This window comes from Coregonus lavaretus (assembly GCF_964263955.1).
Source record: "Coregonus lavaretus genome assembly, contig: HAP1_SCAFFOLD_4822, whole genome shotgun sequence".
NCBI classification, from domain to species: Eukaryota; Metazoa; Chordata; class Actinopteri; order Salmoniformes; family Salmonidae; genus Coregonus; species Coregonus lavaretus.
This window is the reverse complement of record NW_028157171.1, coordinates 11,557-34,661: the sequence shown is the minus strand read 5'-3', so window position 1 is coordinate 34,661 and position 23,105 is coordinate 11,557. Positions and strand designations below refer to the sequence as shown.

The 23,105-nt window shown below is 42.2% G+C and overlaps 1 protein-coding gene across 1 annotated transcript; it reads right to left on the bottom strand.

The window, feature by feature from the left end:
- Positions 1–5,190: 5,190 nt before the first annotated feature.
- LOC311125718 (uncharacterized protein) lies at positions 5,191–22,161 on the bottom strand. Its single transcript, XM_084199750.1, has 3 exons — positions 21,641–22,161; positions 7,169–7,227; positions 5,191–5,697 (listed from the first exon to the last, which is right to left on the bottom strand). The coding sequence occupies exons 1-2, from the start codon at positions 21,921–21,923 to the stop codon at positions 7,193–7,195; spliced, it is 318 nt and encodes a 105-aa protein (XP_084055876.1). The 5' UTR covers positions 21,924–22,161; the 3' UTR covers positions 5,191–5,697; positions 7,169–7,192.
- Positions 22,162–23,105: the final 944 nt, after the last annotated feature.

Below are 23,105 nucleotides of genomic sequence, written 5' to 3'. Positions count from 1 at the left end.
GATGATTGTCATGCTGAAAGACCCAGTCACGTTTAATCTTCAATGCCCTTGCTGATGGAAGGAGGTTTTCACTCAAAATCTCACGATACATGGCCCCATTCATTCTTTCCTTTACACGGATCAGTCGTCCTGGTCCCTTTGCAGAAAAACAGCCCCAAAGCATGATGTTTCCACCCCCATGCTTCACAGTAGGCATGGTGTTCTTTGGATGCAACTCAACATTCTTTGTCCTCCAAACACGACGAGTTGAGTTTTTACCAAAAAGTTATATTTTGGTTTCATCTGACCATATGACATTTTCCCAATCCTCTTCTGGATCATCCAAATGCACTCTAGCAAACTTCAGACGGGCCTGGACATGTACTGGCTTAAGCAGGGGGACACGTCTGGCACTGAAAAATGTGAGTCCCTGGTGGCGTAGTGTGTTACTGATGGTAGGCTTTGTTACTTTGGTCCCAGCTCTCTGCAGGTCATTCACTAGGTCCCCCCGTGTGGTTCTGGGATTTTTGCTCACCGTTCTTGTGATCATTTTGACCCCACGGTGTGAGATCTTGCGTGGAGCCCCAGATCGAGGGAGATTATCAGTGGTCTTGTATGTCTTCCATTTCAAAATAATTGCTCCCACAGTTGATTTCTTCAAACCAAGCTGCTTACCTATTGCAGATTCAGTCTTCCCAGCCTGGTGCAGGTCTACAATTTTGTTTCTGGTGTCCTTTGACAGCTCTTTGGTCTTGGCCATAGTGGAGTTTGGAGTGTGACTGTTTGAGGTCGTGGACAGGTGTCTTTTATACTGATAACAAGTTCAAACAGGTGCCATTAATACAGGTAACGAGTGGAGGACAGAGCAGCCTCTTAAAGAAGAAGTTACAGGTCTGTGAGAGCCAGAAATCTTGCTTGTTTGTAGGTGACCAAATACTTATTTTCCACCATAATTTGCAAATAAATTCATAAAAAATCCTACAATGTGATTTTCTGGAATTGATTTTCTCATTTTGTCTGTCATAGTTGACGTGTACCTATAATTAAAATTACAGGCCTCTCTCATCTTTTTAAGTGGGAGAACTTGCACAATTGGTGGCTGACTAAATACTTTTTTCCCCCACTGTACCTCTCCTCTCCTAGTTCAGCAGCGACACATCTCCTCTCCTAGTTCAGCAGCCATACCTCTCCTCTCCTAGTTCAGCAGCCTCTCCTCTCCTAGTTCAGCAGCCTCTCCTCTCCTAGTTCAGAAGCCATACCTCTCATTTTACATTTCAGTCATTTAGCAGACACTCTTATCCAGAGCGACTTAGAGTTAGTGAGTGCATAATTTTTTTTTCTTCATACTGGCCCCCCCTGGGAATCGAACCGACAACTGAGCTACAAGGGCTCTCCTCTCCTGGTTGGGCATTCCAGATCAGGTGAGCGTATGGTCTCAATTAAATAGAGTAGTCTATATATGAATGGACTGATAAGTACGGCAGTTATCTTCCCAAGGAAATTAACTTCCTAAATATTATTAGGCTATACAGTGCCTATGGAAAGTCTACACCCACTATAACCTTTTTCACATTTTGTTGCTTTAAAAAGTGGGATTGAAATAGATTTGATTATAATTTTCCGTAATTCATCTACACAAAATAATGTGAAAGTAAAAACAAAATTCTACTAATTTGTACAAACAAATACAAAACAATAACTAAAATAGTAATTGTGATATGAATGACTAACCCTTCCTCTGTTAATAATGATGTTGTGTATGGTGTATTAAGCCACCCAGACACGTCAAAGATGTTCACAATAATCCCCAATAATGACCACCTTTAACCCTGTACATGTGACTATTCACAATAATCCCCAATAATGACCACCTGCAACCCTGTACATGTGACTATTCACAATAATCCCCAATAATGACTACCTGCAACCCTGTACATGTTACTAGTTTTTCATACTGGCCCCCCATGGGAATCGAACCCACAACCCTGCCGTTGCAAACACCATGGTCTACCAACTGAGCTACATCCCTGCCGGCCATTCCCTCCCCTACCCTGGACGACGCTGTGCAGTGCAGTGCGATGCAGTGCCTTAGACCACAGTGACCACCTGCAACCCTGTACATGTGACTATTCACAATAATCCACAATAATGACCTAAATGACAGAGTGAAAGGAGAATATAAATATTTCAGATCTTGTTTGCAACAAGGCACTAAAGTAATACTGCTAAAAAATTAACAGGGCAAATGAATACACTTTTTGGGCCTAAATGCAAAGCCTTAAATTTGGGGCAAATCCAACATAACATCACTGAGTAACTGCCTCCTTATTTTCAAGCATGGTGATGGCTGCATCATGGTAAGGAAATGCTTGACATCGTCAAAGACTGGGGAGTTTTACAGAATGAAAAGTAACAGGATTTCCTAGAGGAAAGACTGCTTCAGTCTGCTTTACACCAGACACCGGGATAGGAACTCACCTTTCAGCAAGACCGTAACATACAACACTAAGCCACATCTAAATCTGTGGGAAGCTAAAAGGCTAGCTTGCTTACAGCTTTTAGCAAGCTGCTAGTAGAGTAGCCTATAGCCAACTGGTAAGCTGCCAGTGGAGTAGCCTACAGCCAACTGGCAAGCTGCCAGTGGAGTAGCCTACAGCCAACTGGCAAGCTGCCAGTGGAGTAGCCTACAGCCAACTGGCAAGCTGCCAGTGGAGTAGCCTACAGCCAACTGGCAAGCTGCCAGTGGAGTAGCCTACAGCCAACTGGCAAGCTGCCAGTGGAGTAGCCTACAGCCAACTGGCAAGCTGCCAGTGGAGTAGCCTACAGCCAACTGGTAAGCTGCCAGTGGAGTAGCCTACAGCCAACTGGTAAGCTGCTAGTGGAGTAGCTTACAGCCAACTGGTAAGCTGCTAGTGGAGTAGCCTACAGCCAACTGGAAAGCTGCTAGTGGAGTAGCCTACAGCCAACTGGTAAGCTGCTAGTGGAGTAGCCTACAGCCAACTGGCATGCTGCTAGTAGAGTAGCCTACAGCCAACTGGTAAGCTGCTAGTGGAGTAGCCTACAGGGAACTGGTAAGCTGCTAGTGGAGTAGTCTACAGCCAACTGGCAAGCTGCTAGTGGAGTAGCCTACAGCCAACTGGTAAGCTGCTAGAGGAGTAGCCTACAGCCAACTGGTAAGCTGCTAGAGGAGTAGCCTACAGCCAACTGGTAAGCTGCTAGTGGAGTAGCCTACAGCCAACTGGTAAGCTGCTAGTGGAGTAGCCTACAGCCAACTGGTAAGCTGCTAGTGGAGTAGCCTACAGCCAACTGGCATGCTGCTAGTAGAGTAGCCTACAGCCAACTGGTAAGCTGCTAGTGGAGTAGCCTACAGCCAACTGGCATGCTGCTAGTAGAGTAGCCTACAGCCAACTGGTAAGCTGCTAGTGGAGTAGCCTACAGGGAACTGGTAAGCTGCTAGTGGAGTAGCCTACAGCCAACTGGCAAGCTGCTAGTGGAGTAGCCTACAGCCAACTGGTAAGCTGCTAGTAGAGTAGCCTACAGCCAACTGGTAAGCTGCTAGTGGAGTAGCCTACAGCCAACTGGTAAGCTGCTAGTGGAGTAGCCTACAGCCAACTGGTAAGCTGCTAGTAGAGATTACAGCCAACTGGTAAGCTGCTAGTAGAGACTACAGCCAACTGGCACAAAACAATGTAAATGTAATACAAACCTAAACTTGTATTACATGTAGCTATTATTCAAATATGCAATTTCTTTGAAATGAGCTAACAGTGGTGATGTTTTCAACAGGATTATTTTTTGCTTTTATCCCAAATGGAGAGTCACTGCTATCCCCATTGTGAATATTGCTATTCGGGGGTTTAGGCACACATGGAACGGTGAGGGTATCATATTACCAACAGGTGCATATTGCTCCAAAAGATCAGAGTCCGCCCAAGCGCATGCCCACACCAACAAAAACCCCCAGTGATCTCTGGATTGGCCTTAACCCCCCACTTTACCCAGACCACGTGCTGTTTCCCTAGGTCAGGGATGTCAGAGACTAATTATAATATGCTTTACCCAGACCATATTCCACTCCTGCGTTGTCCTGTTGGAAGGTAAAACCTTCGCCCCAGTCGGAGGTCCTGAGCGCTCTGGAGCAGGTTTCATCAAGGATCTCTCTGTACTTTGCGGTGTTCATCTATCCCCTCAATCCTGACTAGTCTCCCAGTCCCTGACGCTGAAAAGGATCCCCACAGCATGATGCTGCCACCACCATGCTTCACCGTAGGGATGGTGCCAGGTTTCCTCCAGATGTGACGCTTGGCATTCAGCCAAAAGAGAATATTGTTTCTCATGGTCTGAGAGTCATTTAGGTGCCTTTTGGCAAACTCCAAGCGGGCTGTCGTGCCCTTTACTGAGGAGTGGCTTCCGTCTGGCCACTATACCATAAATGCCTAATTGGTGGAGTGCTGCAGAGATGGTTGTCCTTCTGGAAGGTTTTCCCATCTCCAGAGGAACTCTGCAGCTCTGTCAGAGTGAGCATCGGGTTCTTGGTCACCTCCCTGACCAAGGCCCTTCTCCCTCGATAGCTAAGTTTGGCCTGGCAGCCAACTCTAGGAAGAGTCTTGGTGGTTCCAAACTTTTTCCATTTAAGAACGATGGAGGCCACTGTGTTCATGGGAACCTTCAATGCTGCAGAATTGTTTTGGTACCGTCCCCAGATCTGTGCCTCGACACAATCATAGCAAAGGGTCAGAAAACATATGTTTTCACTTTGTCATTATGGGGTAGTGTGTGGATTGATGAGGGACAAAAATAATTTAATCTATTTTAGACTAACGTAACAAAATCTGGAAAAAGTCAAGGAGTCTGAATACTTCCCGAATGCAGTGTATACAATAGCTTTCAGCTAGATGAGGCAAACTTGACATTGACTGTGCTCATGGCTAAATTTGAGGAGTACTTTGAAGCAAGCCAGAACATCACATTTGAGAAATACACGTTTTTCTCTCATGATCAGAAACAGGAAGTCAGTTTTGACCAGTACTTGGCTGAGCTGAACACAATGAGCAAAACGTGTGAATTTGAAAAATCTGAAAGACTCACTAGTGAAAGGATAGTCTGAGGCATACTTGATAATGGACTCATTGAGAGATTGCTGCGTGAGCAAGATGTAACTTTGGATAAATCAGTGAATACAGTACCAGTCAAAAGTTTGGACACACCTACTCATTCAAGGGTTTTTCTTTATTTTGAAAATGTTTTACATTGTAGAATAATAGTGAAGACATCAAAACGTCATACACATTTTACTGGTTGAAAAATGTGACGGTTTAGGTTTACTTTCAAAGTTACGTATTACGAAGAAAAAAACATTCAGGCGCATCTGGATGGAATTTAGCTAATGTTAACAGTTAGGTAGGTAGCTGATAGTATGATGGATATTACAAAGTGGCTTCGACAGGGCACAATGGCAGCATCGGATCAAAGCGGAGGGGTGAAGCCTGCCACAGAGGCCAAAGGCAAGGCCGCTGGGCCAACGCTAATCACCGAGGCCAAGGCCGCCGAGCCCAGCAGCAAAGGCACCTGAGCAACCGTCTTGCAGCCTGGTGACATAGGAGGTGATGAGGAGCCAGCGCAGGTTTGTCTGGGGAAATACCCAACCCGCCTGGACTGTGAGAGAAAACTGACATTTTGTAGCACGCGGTTCAAAGGCAGATGGTGACAGGAATATTCCTGCAAGGCAGATGCAGTTTGATGAGTTATGGGAGAAATGCAAGCACACTTGGACACCCCCTCCCCCCCCTCCAAGCAAATGGCAAAGAGTAGTGAGTAGTAATCTGAAAGAATATGTGGTGGATCTATATCTGGATATGAGAGGGATCTTACAAGCACATTCCGTGGGGAACAAGAGACTGCTGAGGAGGTTCAACACAGCATCAAGGCAGCTACAACTCTTGAATCTGGGTAAGAACAGGCAGCCTGGCTGGGCTTGGGTTATTTTGTTATTTGCTAGTGTCGTATATGATGAGTGGTGGCAATTATTGCTTGTCAACAAAAAGTCCGCTATGCTGCATCGTGTTAGAGGCTTTTATTAAAATCACGAATTTACAGCATAGATACAGACTCGCGATGTCCGGAGAACGGCCCCCCAGATTGCTATGACCGTTCTGGGGTTTATTGTCTAAAACCCTTCTTATATAGACAATACCAAAATAAGGGTTACCCCCTCTTCTGGCCAATCGCCAGTCTCCCCTCGGGCGTCACCCTCCAAGCGGCACATTTCAAATAACATCATAAAACATCCCCCCTCTGGCCTGAACAACCAACATTCCATTTCGTCATGAAAAACATTTAACAAAGGCATAATCTTCGGCATAATCTTCAGATACGATACTAGCTTTTGGAAATGCGTGGCAAATGTCAGAAATAGGCGTAGAAGTGATTTTCTTTATTGGCGTTGCAGCCAAGTGTACTGCTTCATTTCTTTGATTGGATTGGAAATGTTTGGTTTATAATATAATTGGATTGTTTTATAATGTAGAAGAGGTGCTTTGCATTACAATGATGAGGGTGAGCAGACCTTGAACAATGGATGAGTAACGATGTAGCTATAGTGTTGCCATAAACAACTCGTAGCTATGGAAAAGTAATTCCTCTGTTATCATACCAGCGTAGGACGGCACTCTTGTGGGAAGACAGCTTGGTAGCTGCGTCCAAGCTGCATTGTACCAATAAGTTGTTGGTAGTGCATTGTACATTATTGTTTGCTTTCCGCGATTGGAAATGCATTGTATTGCGGTAATTAGCCACTGTTTTGCATTGGATTGTTGGGTATTGTGCAAGTAGCTGTGTAGCGTTGTCATAACTTGCGATTTATGAATTGTCCATGTTTGTAAAGCGGTGCAGTAGCCTGTATTCTTGCTGCAAGACAGCCGTGCGTGGCTGCAAATACATTGTGTGTAATTGTACTATCGATTATTATCAATCCTGTGTTATCAGCAAGCGAAAATAGTTGTGCCCCCTTAGTCATTTCTGATGCCCCCTTGCCGAGTTCATCCTGGCGCCGGGCTTGGCTACGAGTAACCAGCTAAACTACACAAATGATTTTCCAAAAGTCAAGGACCATTAAATGCGTGCAGTGTAAAAGCATGAAGTAGGCTACAAAGAACCGTTATAAAAATTTGTAAAATTAATCTAAACTCACCTGATTCATTGTAGAAACGTGTGTTTATGGTCGATTGCAGAGTTCAGGCGAAGTTCTGCCTAAAGTCAAAAGACAAAATGGAGAATAGAGAACATGTGACTCCGAAAAATAGGACTTCCGCCAACATACAAATAATAATACAGCAGTAGTCTGCTTAGCTCATTTTCAAAAGTTACAGTCCGATATCATTTTAACATTCCTCCTTTGTTCAATCATGTTGTCTGGTGTTCTACTCTGCACGGAGCGTAAAGTCACAAGAGAAAAGAGCCAGGCTCCGCCTTCACTTCCGTTCAACTTAAACGTTGGGATTCGGCCAACATACAAATAATACTCCAGTCGTAGGAAGCCTTCTGCTTTTAGTAACTCATTTTCTAAAGTTAATGCAGTTTCTCTGGACCCCGCAAGGTTGGACTTTGGGCCTCTATATATATGGCGTGATTTTAATACCCAATCCCTGGCCTTTCCACATATCTTCCCATATCCTTTTTTCCAGGAACTTAGTGATGATTTCCAGATGTTTCAGCAAGCAGAGCCAAGTTTCCTCTATTCCAAGAAACCTCTGTAGCAATGCTTTTCCAAATGCTTTAGCAAAGTAGAGTAAAGTTCATATATTACACCATTTGCAAACATCAGCAAAATCCTAGAGCCAAGTTTCCTCTAACACACTTTTTGCAAAGGTCAGCACAATCACAGACTCTAAGACACTACAAGAGACATGTCTATGCAGCTTCATGCCTGATTAATCGATGATAGGGTTCCTGTGTTGCAAGAGCATGTAAAGCTTTGCTTTAAATAATATACATAAAGGTTTATTGGTAGGCTTCTATTTGGTTGTCATTTTCTAATTTTAGTCATTTAGCAGACGCTCTTATCCAGAGCGACTTACAGTTCGTTAGTGTATACATTATTTTATTTGTTCATACTGCCCCCCGTGGGAATCGAACCCACATCCCTGGCGTTGCAAACGCCATGCTCTACCAACTGAACTACACGGGGGTCTAACGTTTCACGAAATCTATACACGGTGTCATAATGCTGCAATTTTATAGCCTGCTGGCTGGTGGTAATAATGTCATTTATTGTTCAGTAATTAAAACTGGATATTCAAACATTGCAGATTTTTTAATAAATTATCCATGTATACTAATCAGCTACCAATTGATGTTTAAAATAATATACAACTGTCCTGTAGCTGCTACCTGAACCTGCATGACATGAACCTTCCTTGTGCTCTCTCCCAGCTTGGATAGAACGCTGTTGTGCTTAAAACCAGTCTATTAATGCCAAATAATACTGTCAGCACGCCCTCGAAACATTAGCTTACTAAGGATTGTTTCATTATTCAGTGTACTTTAGCTACTGTGCCTTCAAAATTGTGGTCCTTTGTAGCTCAGCTGGTAGAGCACGGTGCTTGTAACGCCAGGGTAGTTGGTTCGATCCCCGGGACCACCCATACACAAATAATGTATGGATGAAAATGGCATATTATATATTATTATTATTATCGAATGGATTCATACCCCTAGACTTACTCCACATTTTGTTGTGTTACAGCCTGAATTCAAAATGAATTAAATTATTTTTTCCCCCTTACACAATACGGCTAAGTGAAAACATGTTGTTAAAAATGCAAATCTATTGAAATACAGAAATATCTAATTTACTTACACTACCGGTTAAATGTTTTAGAACACCTACTCATTCAAGGGTTTTTCTTAATTTTTACTATGTTCTACATTATAGAATAATAGTGAAGACATCAAAACTATGAAATAACACATATGGAATCATGTAGTAACCAACAAAGTGTTTGTATTTGTATTTATTAGGGATTCCCATTAATTGCTGTTAATTGCCACTCTTCCTGGGCTCCAAAAATCTAAACAAATCTAAATATATTTTATATTTGAGATTCTTCAAATAGCCACCCTTTTCCTTGATGACAGCTTTGCACACTCTTGGCATTCTCTCAACCAGCTTCATGAGGTAGTCACCTGGAATGCATTTCAATTAACAGGTGTGCCTTCTTAAAAGTTAATTTGTGGAATTGATTTCCTTCTTAATGAGTTTGAGCCAATCAGTTGTGTTGTGACAAGGTAAGCAAAGAGAAACTACAGTCCATCATTAGTTTAAGACATGAAGGTAAGTCACTCAGGAAAATTTCAAGAACTTTGAAAGTTTCTTCAAGTGCAGTTGCAAAAACCATCAAGCGCTATGATGAAACTGGCTCTCATGACGACCGACACAAGAATGGATGACCCAGAGTTACCTCTGCTGCAGAGGATAAGTTCATTAGAGTTACCAGCCTCAGAAATTGCAGCCCAAATAAATGCTTCACAGAGTTCAAGTAACAGACACATCTCAACATCAACTGTTCAGAGAAGACTGTGTGAATCAGGCCTTCATGGTTGAATTGCTGCAAAGAAACCACTACTAAAGGACACCAATAATAAGAAGAGACTTGCTTGGGCCAAGAAACACAAGCAATGGACATTAGACCGGTGGAAATTTGTCCTTTGGTCTGGGGTCCAAATTGGAGATATTTGGTTCTAACCGCCATGTCTTTGTGAGATGCGGTGTGGATGAACGGATGATCGCATGTGTATTTCCCACCGTAAAGCATGGAGGAGGAGGTGTTATGATGTGGGGGTGCTTTGCTGGTGACACAGTCTGTGATTTATTTAGAATTCAAGGCACACTTAACCAGCATGGCTACCACAGCATTCTGCAGCGATACGCCATTCCATCTTGATTGGGCTTAGTTGGACTATCATTTGTTTTTCAACAGGACAATGACCCAACACACCTCCAGGCTGTGTAAGGGCTATGTTACCAAGAAGGAGAGTGATGTAGTGCTGCATCAGATGACCTGGCCTCCACAATCCCCCGACCTAAACTAAATTGAGATGGTTTCGGATGAGTCGGACCGCAGAGTGAAGGAAAAGCAGCCAACAAGTGCTCAGCATATGTGGGAACTCCTTCAAGACTGTTAGAAAAGTATTCCAGGTGAAGCTGGTAGAGAGAATGGCAAGAGTGTGCAAAGCTGTCATCAAGGCAAAGGGTGGCTATTTTAAGAATCTCAAATATAAAACATGTTTTGAATTGTTTAACACTTTTTTGGTTACTACATGATTCCATATGTGTTATTTCATAGTTTTGATGTCTTCACTATTAGTCTTCAATGTAGAAAATAGTCCAAATAAAGAAAAACCCTTGAATGAGTAGGTGTTCTAAAACCTTTGTCCGGCAGTGTAAGTATTCACACCTGAGTCAATACTTTATAGAAGCACCTTTTAGCAGCGGTTACAGCTTTCTGTAGAGTCTTTCTGGGTAAGTCTCTAAGAGCTTTCTAAACCTGTATTGTGCAACATTTACTATTATTATTTTACAAATTCTTCAAGCTCCTTCAAATTGGTTGTTGATCACTGCTAGACAACAGTGGCCATAAGTGCCATTTATGATGAGGGAGGACAAATTTTAGTCATTTAGCAGACACTCTTATCCAGAGCGACTTACAGAACAAGTATTTGATACACTGCCGATTTTGCAGGTTTTCCTACTTACAAAGCATGTAGAGGTCTGTAATTTTTATCATAGGTACACTCTAACTGTGAGAGACGGAATTTAAAACAAAAATCCAGAAAATCACATTGTATGATTTTTAAGTAATTAATTTGCATTTTATTGCAAAAAGTTAATTGCTTTGCCACATTTTTTTGCATTATTACTTTAGTTCCTTGTTGCAAACAGGATGCATGTTTTGGAACATTTTTATTATGTACAGGCTTCCTTCTTTTCACTCCGTACAGATCATTTTACAGTATGTCTGGGGTACGGAGATGAGGTAGTCATTTAAAAATCATGTTAAACACTATTATTGCACACAGGCTTCCTTCTTTTCACTCTGTCATTTAGGTTAGTATTGTGGAGTAACTACAATGTTGTTGATCCATACTCAGTTTTCTCCTATCACAGCCATTAAACTCTGTAACTGTTTAAAAGTCAGCATTAGCCTCATTGTGAAATTCCTGAATGGTTTCCTTCCTCTCCGGCAACTGAGTTAGGAAGGATGTCTCTATCTTTGTAGAGGCTGGCTATATTGATACACCATCCAAAGTGTAATGAATGAAGGAATATTCAATGTCGTCTACCCATAGGTGCCCTTCCTTGCGAGGCATTGGAAAACTTCCCTGGTCTTTGTGGTTGAATCTCTCCGGCAACGTTAGTTGTGTGTTATTCGTCATGTTAGAGAACAGCTATTAGTTGTACAATAATCCACGGGGTTGAGTGTCTTGTTGTTTCAATTCAATAACATCATAGAGATTTCAATCATATCAGTCTATCTTACCTTATAGGCCTAACTCAATATTAGGGACCTAATAACACCATAGAGAATCAAATCAAGCTTTATTTATACAGCACATTTCAGACATGGAATGGAACACAATGTGCTTCACAGGAAAAAAACTAATAAAAACAATTAAAATAAAACTAAATATTTACTACACAAATATAAGAGGATAAAAAACTAAAGAATTACAATAAAAAAAGCACGACTTAAAAGCACCCTGAGGAAAAGCACCACTAAAAAGGTGTGTTTTAAGATCTATTTTTAAAAATGCCACAGTTTCGTTCCCCCTCAGGTTCTCTGGCTATTCCAGAGGCTGGGAGGCATAGTAACTAAAGGCTGCCTCTCCATGCCTCTTGGTCCTAGGCTTTGGGATAGTTAAAACTCACTGCTGTTAATCAGATATCCACCCTCAGGCCTGGAAATACATCCACAGGTACACCTCCAATTGACTCAAATTATGTCAATTAGCCTATCAGAAGCTTCTAAAACCATGACATCATTTTCTGGAATTTTCCAAGCTGTTTAAAGCCACAGTCAACATAGTGTATGTAAACCTCTGACCTGCTGGAATTGTGATACAGTTAATTATAAGTTAAATAATCTGTCTGTAAACAATTGTTGGAAAAATGACTTGTGTCACGCACAAAGTAGATGTCCTAACCGACTTGCCATAACTATAGTTTGTTAACAAGAAATTTGAGGAGCGGTTGAAAAACGACTTTTAATGACTCCAACCTAAGTGTACGTAAACTTCCGACTTCAACTGTATATGACATGTAATAACTAGTAAGCACACAGACTGTGTTTAAAACCCTGCTGTTAATATACAGTCTTGGTCAAAGGTTTTGAGAATGACACAAATATAAATTTTCACAAAGTCTGCTGCCTCAGTTTTTATGATGGCAATTTGCATATACTCCAGACTGTTATGAAGAGTGATCAGATGAATTGCAATTCATTGCATTTTGCCATGAAAATGAACTTAATCCCCCAAAAACATTTCCATTGCATTTCAGCCCTGCCACAAAAGGACCAGCTGACATCATGTCAGTGATTCTCTCGTTAACAGAGGTGAGAGTGTTGATGAGGACAAGGCTGGAGATCACCCTGTCATGCTGATTGAGTTAGAATAACAGACTGGAAGCTTTAAAAAGGAGGGTGGTGCTTGAAATCATTGTTCTTCCTCTGTTAACCATGGTTACCTGCAAGGAAGACAAGGTGAGCGCTACCATCAGTCCTGTGTCATGCCAACAGTAAAGCATCCTGAGACCATTCATGTGTGGGGTTGCTTCTCAGCCAAGGGAGTGGGCTCACTCACAATTTTGCCTAAGAACACAGCCATGAATAAAGAATGGTACCAACACATCCTCCGAGAGCAACTTCTCCCAACCATCCAAGAACAGTTTGGTGACGACCAATGCCTTTTCCAGCATGATGGAGCACCTTGCCATAAGGCAAAAGTGATAACTAAGTGGCTCGGGGAACAAAACATCGAAATGTTGGGTCCATGGCCAGGAAACTCCCCAGACCTTAATCCCATTGAGATCTTGTGGTCAATCCTCAAGAGGCGGGTGGACAAACAAAAACCCACCAATTCTGACAAACTCCAAGCATTGATTAGGCAAAAATTGGCTGCCATCAGTCAGGATGTGGCCCAGAAGTTAATTGACAGCATGCCATTGCAGAGGTCTTGAAATAGAAGGGTCAACACTGCAAATATTAACTCATTGCATAAACTTAATGTAATTGTCAATAAAAGCCTTTGACACTTATGGAATGCTTGTAATTATACTTCAGTATACTATAGTAACATCTGAGAAAAATATCTAAAAACACTGAAGCAGCAAACTTTGTGGTTTGTTTGTTTGCTAGCAAGCTACCGAGGCGGCTGATGAGTCTGTGTTGTTTTGAAAAGCGTCCTGTCCACTGGAGGAAACAGCTCTTGAAAGACTCACATCGTCATCTGCTGACGGGAGTGGGTAACGCAGTTTGGGAAAATATTCACTACACTGTGTTCAATCTGCCAAACAATATCATGTCATTTCAAAATAAGGTGAGTTGGATGGTAGACGGGGTTGATCATGGTGAGTTGGCTGGTAGACAGGGTTGATCATGGTGATGGTGAGTTGGCTGGTAGACAGGGTTGATCATGGTGAGTTGGATGGTAGACAGGGTTGATCATGGTGATGGTGAGTTGGCTGGTAGACAGGGTTGATCATGGTGAGTTGGATGTAGACAGGGTTGATCATGGTGATGGTGAGTTGGCTGGTAGACAGGGTTGATCATGAGGATGGTGAATTGTCCTCAGACATAGTTATCAGTCTTTAGATCCCTCTAGCTTGCTCGCTAAGCAAACCAAATAAATCGACTTGCCAACATTTCTGTAAACTCCTGGTATCATAGCATCTGTCAACAGACTGTGGGACGGCAGCGTCTTAAGGGACTTTTCTGACCACATCCCAACTAGTCAACATGTTAAACGGACCCTTGCCTTAACCCTAACGATAGACTTGCAGAGAGAGGGGGAGGAGCTACCGCACTGCTTTCTCTGAGCTGACCAATCCTGTTGTTGGGAAACACCCACACCATTCTGTTGTTGGGGTACGTACGCCCACACCATTCAAACACAGACTATTTCACTCACATTGCAATTAATAGAAATCTGGAAATAATGGATAGTTACAGTTATCAGAGGGTGGACCCCTTGTTGACAGTACATCAAATTACACTAAGGAAGGCCACATTAAGAACGCTTGAGGTGGCAAAACTCACCCTGTAGGGCTTCTCTCCGGTGTGTGTACACTAGTCTACCATTAACTGGATTGAGCTACCAAAAGTGGAAAGGTTACCCAACAGTGTGGTGTTTTCTCTTGTGTAAAGCCAGGCTTCCTGACTGAGTGAATCTCAGCCCACAGTCAGTGGTAAGGCTTCTCTCCTGTGTGTATTCTCCTGTGTAGTACAAGTCCACGTGAAGTGGTTAAGCTCATTCCACAGTCTGAGCAGTGTTAAGGCTTCTCTCCTGTGTGTATTCTCTTGTGTACAGCCAGGTTTCCTGACAGAGTGAATCTCTTCCCACACTGATCACAACCAAAAGGCTTCTCTCCTGTGTGTATTCTCTTGTGTTCAGCCAGGTTTCCTGACTTAGTGAATCTCTTCCCACACTGATCACAGCTATAAGGCTTCTCTCCAGTGTGTGTTCGCTGGTGATCTTTTAAATCCCCTGAAGTAGTCCAACTCATTCCACAGTGTGAGCAGTGATAAGGCTTCTCTCCTGTGTGTATTCTCCTGTGTACTAGAAGTCCGTTTGAAGTGGTTAAGCTCATTCCACAGTCTGAGCAGTGGTAAGGTTTCTCTCCTGTGTGTATTCTCTTGTGTAACTCCAGGCTTCCTGAATGAGTGAATCTCTTCCCACACTGATCACAACCAAAAGGCTTCTCTCCTGTGTGTATTATCTTGTGTACAGCCAGATTTCCTGACTTAGTGAATCTCTTCCCACATTGATCACAGCTAGAAGGTTTCTCTCCTGTGTGTATTCTCTTGTGTAAAGCCAGGTGTCCTGACTGAGTGAAACTCTTCCCACACTGATCACAGCTATAAGGTTTCTCTCCTGTGTGTATTCTCTTGTGTGTATTAAGATTTGTTGAAGAGGTAAAACTCTTTCCACAGTCAAAGCAGCAGTGAGGTTTCTTCCCTGTAAGTCTCTGCTGGTGTTTCTTGAGGTGTTCTGATCTGGAGAGACTCTTCTCTGCCTCATCAGCATCATGATGTTGGTTAGCCTCCCCAGATGATAAGCCCCTTCTACTGAAAGAGCGACGGTTAGGGCTGTCCCCTGTGAAACAAAGACAGACAGTTAGGGTTCCTTCTTCATATCGAAGTTAGTTCAAGGCCCAGCTTTCCAACTCTTGTGATCAGATTTGAGCATTTTGGATGCGTTAAAATCATCAATGTAACCAATGGGGTAGGAGTGCTTCTAATGAGTCTACATTTTAATAAATGTATGTAAGAGCATAAACCCACTCTGTCCCGGTGTTTTCCTGCAGTCGACCAGCAACTTGTAAACGATTACCCATTCCTAAAAGTGAGTACCACTTTCACAGCATGTTAAAAATAATACACATTGTCTGTTTGCTTGCTACGCAGATTTGCAGCGCTCAAATATTGTAACTGTATGTAACACGCACGATATGAACCCGGGGCTCCCACGGGAGAAACCAATATATTACACTTCAGACCAATAGGACATTCCCTATCGGGAAAAAGGGCAAATTGATTTAGCTTATTTTTATTTTAGACACCAATTACGTTTCTATGTGAGAATTCCAATAATATTTTTGGCCATTGCTGGCGATGGAATCAGCCAATAACCAAAGGGATGGAAGTATAGAAAGCGTTCCTTGATCTGATCTACAGGCTATTTGATCTGATCTTCAGGATATGCATCAGACTATTTTGAAATGTTAACCTAATATAATACATTGCCTTTAGAATGTCTGCACTCCCTTGAACCTTTTTCACATTTTGTTACGTTACAAAGTGTGATTTACATTTATTAAATTGTATTTTTTTGTAATTGATGTGCTAATTTCAAATTGTCGATGTGGCTTTGATTGGATAGTTGATGCTACGTTGGAAAGCTTTATGTTTATGACAGTTTGCGATAGAACACATGAAAAAAAGGGTGGGTGTCATGTTTTGGCTGACAAATGTACTAAAATGTAATAACATCCAGTACCAGTCAAAAGTTTGGACACCTTCACATTCAAGGTTTTTATTTTCACTATTTTCTACATTGTAGAATAATAATGAAGACATCAAAACTATGAAATAACACATATGGAATCATGTTGTAACCAACAAAGTGTTAAACTAATCAAAATATATTCCAGGTGACTACCTCATGAAGATGGTTGAGAGAATGCCAAGAGTGTGCAAAGCTGTCATCAAGGCAAAGGGTGGCTATTTGAAGAACCTCAAATATAAAATATATGTTATTTCATAGTTTAGATGTCTTAACTATTATTCTACAATGTAAAAAATATTAAAAATAAATAAAAACCCTTGAATGAGCAGGTGTGTCCAAACTTTTGACTGGTACTGTATATATTTCTTTCCACTTTCAAATGGTACAACAAAGATGTTTGGAGGTAGAGGGCTGCGGGCTCCGACAGAGATCATTGCAGCACGGCCCGTATTTTTCATGTTGAGGGCGGTCAGACAGAAAACGTTGTGATAAATATACTTGTTCCGCAGATTATTTGGAAACGGTGTCTTTCTGCTGTGTATGCGTTAGCCTAGCTATTGTACTAAAATTACCTCTGTCACATTATTCACACACTAGCCTACAAGGCTACCTATGAATGGGCGAATAAATCACGTGGCAGTTATCTTTCCAAGGAAATTCACTTAAATATAATTAGGCTATAGTTTACTACAGTGTCTGTTAATAGAAAGAAGTTGGGGACGCTCAACCAACGTGAGTCGAGGTGAAATCCCAAAATGTGATTATCAATATAAAGCAAAAGGCGCAACATGGGGATCGAGCGTTGAGTCTTCTCCTTCTCAATATATATTAATTATCCATTTGTCTCTGACTGAAAATATTCCCGCTCCTAAAAGACAGGCTATATCCTACGCGCAAAACGTAGGTCAAGAGAAAGTGCAACGGACCGCTCATCTTTCTTGCTGTTTCAAGTTCAGCAGCCATACCTCTCCTCTCCTAGTTCAGCAGCCATACCTCTCCTGTCCTAGTTCAGCAGCCATACCTCTCCTCTCCTGTCCTAGTTCAGCAGCCATACCTCTCCTCTCCTAGTTCAGCAGCCATACCTCTCCTCTCCTAGTTCAGCAGCCATACCTCTCCTCTCCTAGTTCAGCAGCCATACCTCTCCTGTCCTAGTTCAGCAGCCATACCTCTCCTCTCCTGTCCTAGTTCAGCAGCCATACCTCTCCTCTCCTAGTTCAGCAGCCATACCTCTCCTGTCCTGTCCTAGTTCAGCAGCCATACCTCTCCTCTCCTAGTTCAGCAGCCATACCTCTCCTCTCCTAGTTCAGCAGCCATACCTCTCCTCTCCTAGTTCAGCAGCCATACCTCTCCTCTCCTATTTCAGCAGCCTCTCCTCTCCTAGTTCAGCAGCCATACCTCTCCTCTCCTAGTTCAGCAGCCATACCTCTCCTCTCCTAGTTCAGCAGCCATACCTCTCCTCTCCTAGTTCAGCAGCCATACCTCTCCTGTCCTAGTTCAGCAGCCATACCTCTCCTCTCCTAGTTCAGCAGCAATAACTCTCCTCTCCTAGTTCAGCAGCCATACCTCTCCTCTCCTAGTTCAGCAGCCATACCTCTCCTCTCCTAGTTCAGCAGCCATACCTCTCCTGTCCTAGTTGGGTGTGCCAGATCAGGTGAGCGTTTGGTCTCAATTAAATAGAGTAGTCTATATATGAATGGACGGAAAAGCAGAGCAGTTATCTTCCCAAGGAAATTAACTTCCTAAATATTATTAGGCTATACAGTTCCTATGGAAAGTCTACACCCACTATAACTTTTTTCACATTTTGTTGCTTTAAAAAGTGGGATTGAAATAGATTTGATTATAATTTTTCGTAAATCATCTACACAAAATAATGTGAAAGTAAAAACAAAATTCTGCAAATTTGTACAAACAAATACAAAACAATAACTAAAATAGTAATTGTGTGATATGAATGACTAACCTTTCCTCTGTTAATAATGATGTTGTGTATGGTGTATTAAGCCACCCAGACACGTCAAAGATGTTCACAATAATCCACAATAATGACCACCTGCAACCCTGTACATGTGACTATTCACAATAATCCCCAATAATGACTACCTGCAACCCTGTACATTTGACTATTCGCAATAATCCACAATAATGACCTGCAACCCTGTACATGTGACTAGTTTTTCATACTGGTCCCCCATGGGAATCGAACCCACAACCCTGCCGTTGCAAACGCCATGCTCTACCAACTGAGCTACATCCCTGCTGGCCATTCCCTCCCCTACCCTGGACGACGCTGTGCAGTGCAGTGCGATGCAGTGCCTTAGACCACAGTGACCACCTGCAACCCTGTACATGTGACTATTCACAGTAATCCATAATAATGACCTAAATGACAGAGTGAAAGGAGAATATAAATATTTCAGATCTTGTTTGAAGGAAAAGGATAGCTTGCTTAGTTTTTAGCAAGCTGCTAGTGGAGTAGCCTACAGCCAACTGCCAAGCTGCTAGTAGAGTAGCCTACAGCCAACTGGTAAGCTGCTAGTGGAGTAGCCTACAGCCAACTGGCAAGCTGCTAGTGGAGTAGCCTACAGCCAACTGGCAAGCTGCTAGTGGAGTAGCCTACAGCCAACTGGTAAGCTGCTAGTGGAGTAGCCTACAGCCAACTAGTAAGCTGCTAGTAGAGTAGCCTACAGCCAACTGGTAAGCTGCTAGTAGAGTAGCCTACAGCCAACTGGTAAGCTGCTAGTAGAGTAGCCTACAGCCAACTGGTAAGCTGCTAGTGGAGTAGCCTACAGCCAACTGGCAAGCTCCAACTAACTGCATTGTACCGATAAGTCATTGGTAGTGCATTATTGTTTGCTTTCCACGATTGGAAATGCATTGTATTGCATGAGGAAGTGTTATTACGGTAATTAGCAACAGTTTTGCATTGGATTGTTGGGTATTGTGCATGTAGCTGTGTAGCGTTGTCATGACTTGCTATTTATGAATTGTCCATGTTTGTAAAGCGGTGCAGTAGCCTGTATTCTTGCTGCAAGACGGCCGTGCGTGGCTGCAAATACATTGTGGGTAAATGTACTATCAATTATTATCGATCCTGTGTTATCAGCAAGCGAAAATAGTTGTGCCCCCTTAGTCATTTCTGATGCCCCTTTGCCGAGTTCATCCTGCCGCCGGGCCTGGCTACGAGTAACCAGCTAAACTACAAAAATGATTTTCCAAAAGTCAAGGACCATTAAATACGCGCAATGTAAAAGCAGAAAGTAGGCCACAAAGACCCGTTATAAAAATTATTAAATTAATCTAAACTCACCTGATTCATTGTAGAAACGTGTGTTTATGGTCGATTGCAGAGTTCAGGCGAAGTTAACTAGATGTTTATCTCTAGTCTACGGACCTTTTAGATCAGGGAGGTAGAGGACCGAGACGTTATATTTCAACATTTGACTCTCTGCCTAAAGTCAGAAGACAAAATGGAGAATAGAGAACATGTGACTCCACCTTCACTTCCGTTCGACTGAAAAATGGGACTTCCGCCAACATACAAATAATAATACAGCAGGAGGCTTCTGTTTAGCTCATTTTCAAAAGTTACCGTCTGACATCATTTTAACATTCCTCCTTTATTCAATCATGTTGTCTGGTGTTCTACTCTGCAAGGAGCGTAAAGTCACAAGAGAAAAGAGCCAGGCTCCGCCTTCACTTCCGTTCAACTGAAACGTTGGGATTCGGCCAACATACAATTCATTTTTATTTTTTTATTTTATTTAACGTTTATTTAACCAGGTAAGCCAGTTGAGAACAAGTTCTCATTTACAACTGCGACCTGGCCAAGATAAAGCAAAGCAGTGCGATAAAAACAATAACCCAGAGTTACATATGGGGTAAAACAAAACATAAAGTCAAAAATACAACAGAAAATATATATACAGTGTGTGCAAATGTAATAAGTTATGGAGATAAGGCAATAAATAGGCCATAGTGCAAAATAATTACAATTAGTATTAACACTGGAATGATAGATGTGCAAGAGATGATGTGCAAATAGAGATACTGGGGTGCAAATGAGCAAAATAAATAACAATATGGGGATGAGGTAGTTGGGTGGGCTAATTTCAGATGGGCTGTGTACAGGTGCAGTGATCGGTAAGGTGCTCTGACAACTGATGCTTAAAGTTAGTGAGGGAGATAAGAGTCTCCAGCTTCAGAGATTTTTGCAATTTGTTCCAGTCATTGGCAGCAGAGAACTGGAAGGAATTGCGGCCAAAGGAAATGTTGGCTTTGGGGATGACCAGTGAGATATACCTGCTGGAGCGCAGACTACGGGTGGGTGTTGCTATGGTGACCAATGAGCTAAGATAAGGCGGGGATTTGCCTAGCAGTGATTTATAGATGGCCTGGAGCCAGTGGGTTTGGCGACGAATATGTAGTGAGGACCAGCCAACAAGAGCGTACAGGTCACAGTGGTGGGTAGTGTATGGGGCTTTGGAGACAAAACGGATGGCACTGTGATAGACTACATCCAATTTGCTGAGTAGAGTGTTGGAGGCTATTTTGTAAATGACATCGCCAAAGTCAAGGATCGGTAGGATAGTCAGTTTTACGAGGGCATGTTTGGCAGCATGAGTGAAGGAGGCTTTGTTGCGAAATAGGAAACCGATTCTAGATTTAACATTGGATTGGAGATGCTTAATGTGAGTCTGGAAGGAGAGTTTACAGTCTAATGTTAATGAAAATGGATTAGTGATGTACTAGTGGCAGACATGACAAAATGTTTACAATCCAATTTTACTTCAAAGTTAACTGTAATATAGAATAAGTAATTATATTAACCGATATTTTAATATGGAGATCGTATGGTAAGCAACGGTCATCACACTGGATTCATGATTTACTAAAAACATATCAAGCTCATTTAGATCGTCCTGTGTGTGTATCATGACCGTAAACACGTCTTGCTTTGACAATTTAACATTTCCTAAACAGCACCAACGTTAGGCTACTGCAACCTCTGCAGCCTCACTCTACCCGTGATATCAAAGTCATTTTTATAAGGTGCGAAAATAAAATTAACGATTTGGTATCATTTTGATTATGAAAGATTGAATAAGTTTGGCTCAAACTGTTTGCTTGGAATGATTTGTAGCTATCGTTTCTGTTGGAGCATTAGAGAGCATCCGACTCAGTTTCCCTCCCAGAAAACACGCGGTACAGTTAAGTGGTATCTATTCGGTAAGAAAATTCAGGCGGAAACAGAAGGGTGGGTGGCTTGACCACGTTTTGCGAATGACGGCTCACTTGACCGCAGTCTTTAAGAAGACACATTAGTTAAATAGTTCAACAACTACAGAGTTTGTGCCACTGTTTTTAAAATACTACTTACTGGTGTTAATCAGCTCTCCAGTCTCCTCTTCTTCCTCCAATGTGACAGTAATCTCCCCCTCCTCCTTCACTCCAAAAACTGCATCCTCCTCTTTCACTCTGAAACCTTCTTCCTCTTCTTTCACTGTAACTTCTTCCTCTTCTTTCACGGCAACAGCTTCACCCTCTACTTCTGTTTTAACTGTGACATCCTCCTCTTCCTCCTCTTCTTTCACTGTAACGTCTTTCTCTGTCCAGCAGACCTCCTCTTCTTTAGGAGGAGGAGAGTAGCTTAGTGAGCTCATGGTTGGGGATGTTAGCTAGCTAGTTAGCATTAGCCTAGTGTTACTTAGCCAGATAGCTAATAACGTAAATGTGAAATCAAATGGAGTAACTGCTAAATACACAGACAGTGTGTTTAAAACACTTATGTTAATATACACAAAAATGGTCTAAAGAGCTTCAATATTTTGGTTTTATGTTGGCTAGCAAGCTACAAAGGCGGCTGAATTGTTGTTGTTGAAAAAGCATCCCGTCCCGTCCACTAGAATATACGTCACGCAAGAATCATCACCTGAAAGACTCACATCGCCATCTGCTGACTGGAGTGGGTAACACAGTTGAACAAAAACTATATTCTGGCAAACAATGTAAACAAATAATTGGTAAATAACCAATTGTCTTACAGGTAATAATAACAAAACTAGAGCCTGCAGAACTTGCTTTTTGGAGTGTGGTGTCAAAAAAGCAGAGCATCTCTTTATTACGGACAGACCTCTCCCCATCTTTTTTATTTAACCTTTATTTAACTAGGCAAGTCAGTTAAGAACAAATTCTTATTTACAATGACGGCCTACACCACCAAACCCGGACGACACTGGGCCAATTGTGCACCACCCTATGAGACTCCCAATAACGGCCGGTTGTGTATACAGCCTGGAATCGAACCAGGGGGTCTGTAGTAACACCGCAAGCACTGAGATGCAGTGCCTTAGACCACTGCGCCACTCGGGAGCCCATTGAATCTATATGTTTTGACCATGATAGAATATGTAGTGTATTAAGATTATGTCTTTGTTAAATGTTTTTTATGAAGAAATGGAATGTTGTTTATGTTAGTATCAAAGGGGAATGTTTTGTGTAACGCCACATATAACAGACAGGAAGTGTGTTGTAGACAGGGGAGACTGGTGATTGGCCAGAAGAGGGAGCATCAGTGTTTATAAATAGGGGGGAAAACGAAGAAGAAAGTCAGAACGAGCAGCCATTCTGAGGCGTCACTCTCCGGGTGTCATGTTACCTGTCACTCATGATGAAGCTTCTGATCTGAATAAACCTTATGATCAACGTTCAGTATGAGCAGACTCCTTTTGTTCATCAGCAATAATTGCCACCACTCACTCGATAGACATTTACAATCTAAGGTAACGCCAAGCAATTTAGTCTCCTCAACTTGTTCAACAGCCACACCATTCATTACCAGATTC

Excerpts from the sequence above, each read along its gene's own strand:
- LOC311125718 (XM_084199750.1), bottom strand. The coding sequence starts at position 21,923 with ATGAGCTCACTAAGCTACTCTCCTCCTCCTAAAGAAGAGGAGGTCTGC. Across the intron at positions 7,228-21,640 it reads TGGAGAGCTGATTAACACCA|GCAGAACTTCGCCTGAACTC; the intron begins GTAAGTAGTATT and ends TTTTGACTTTAG.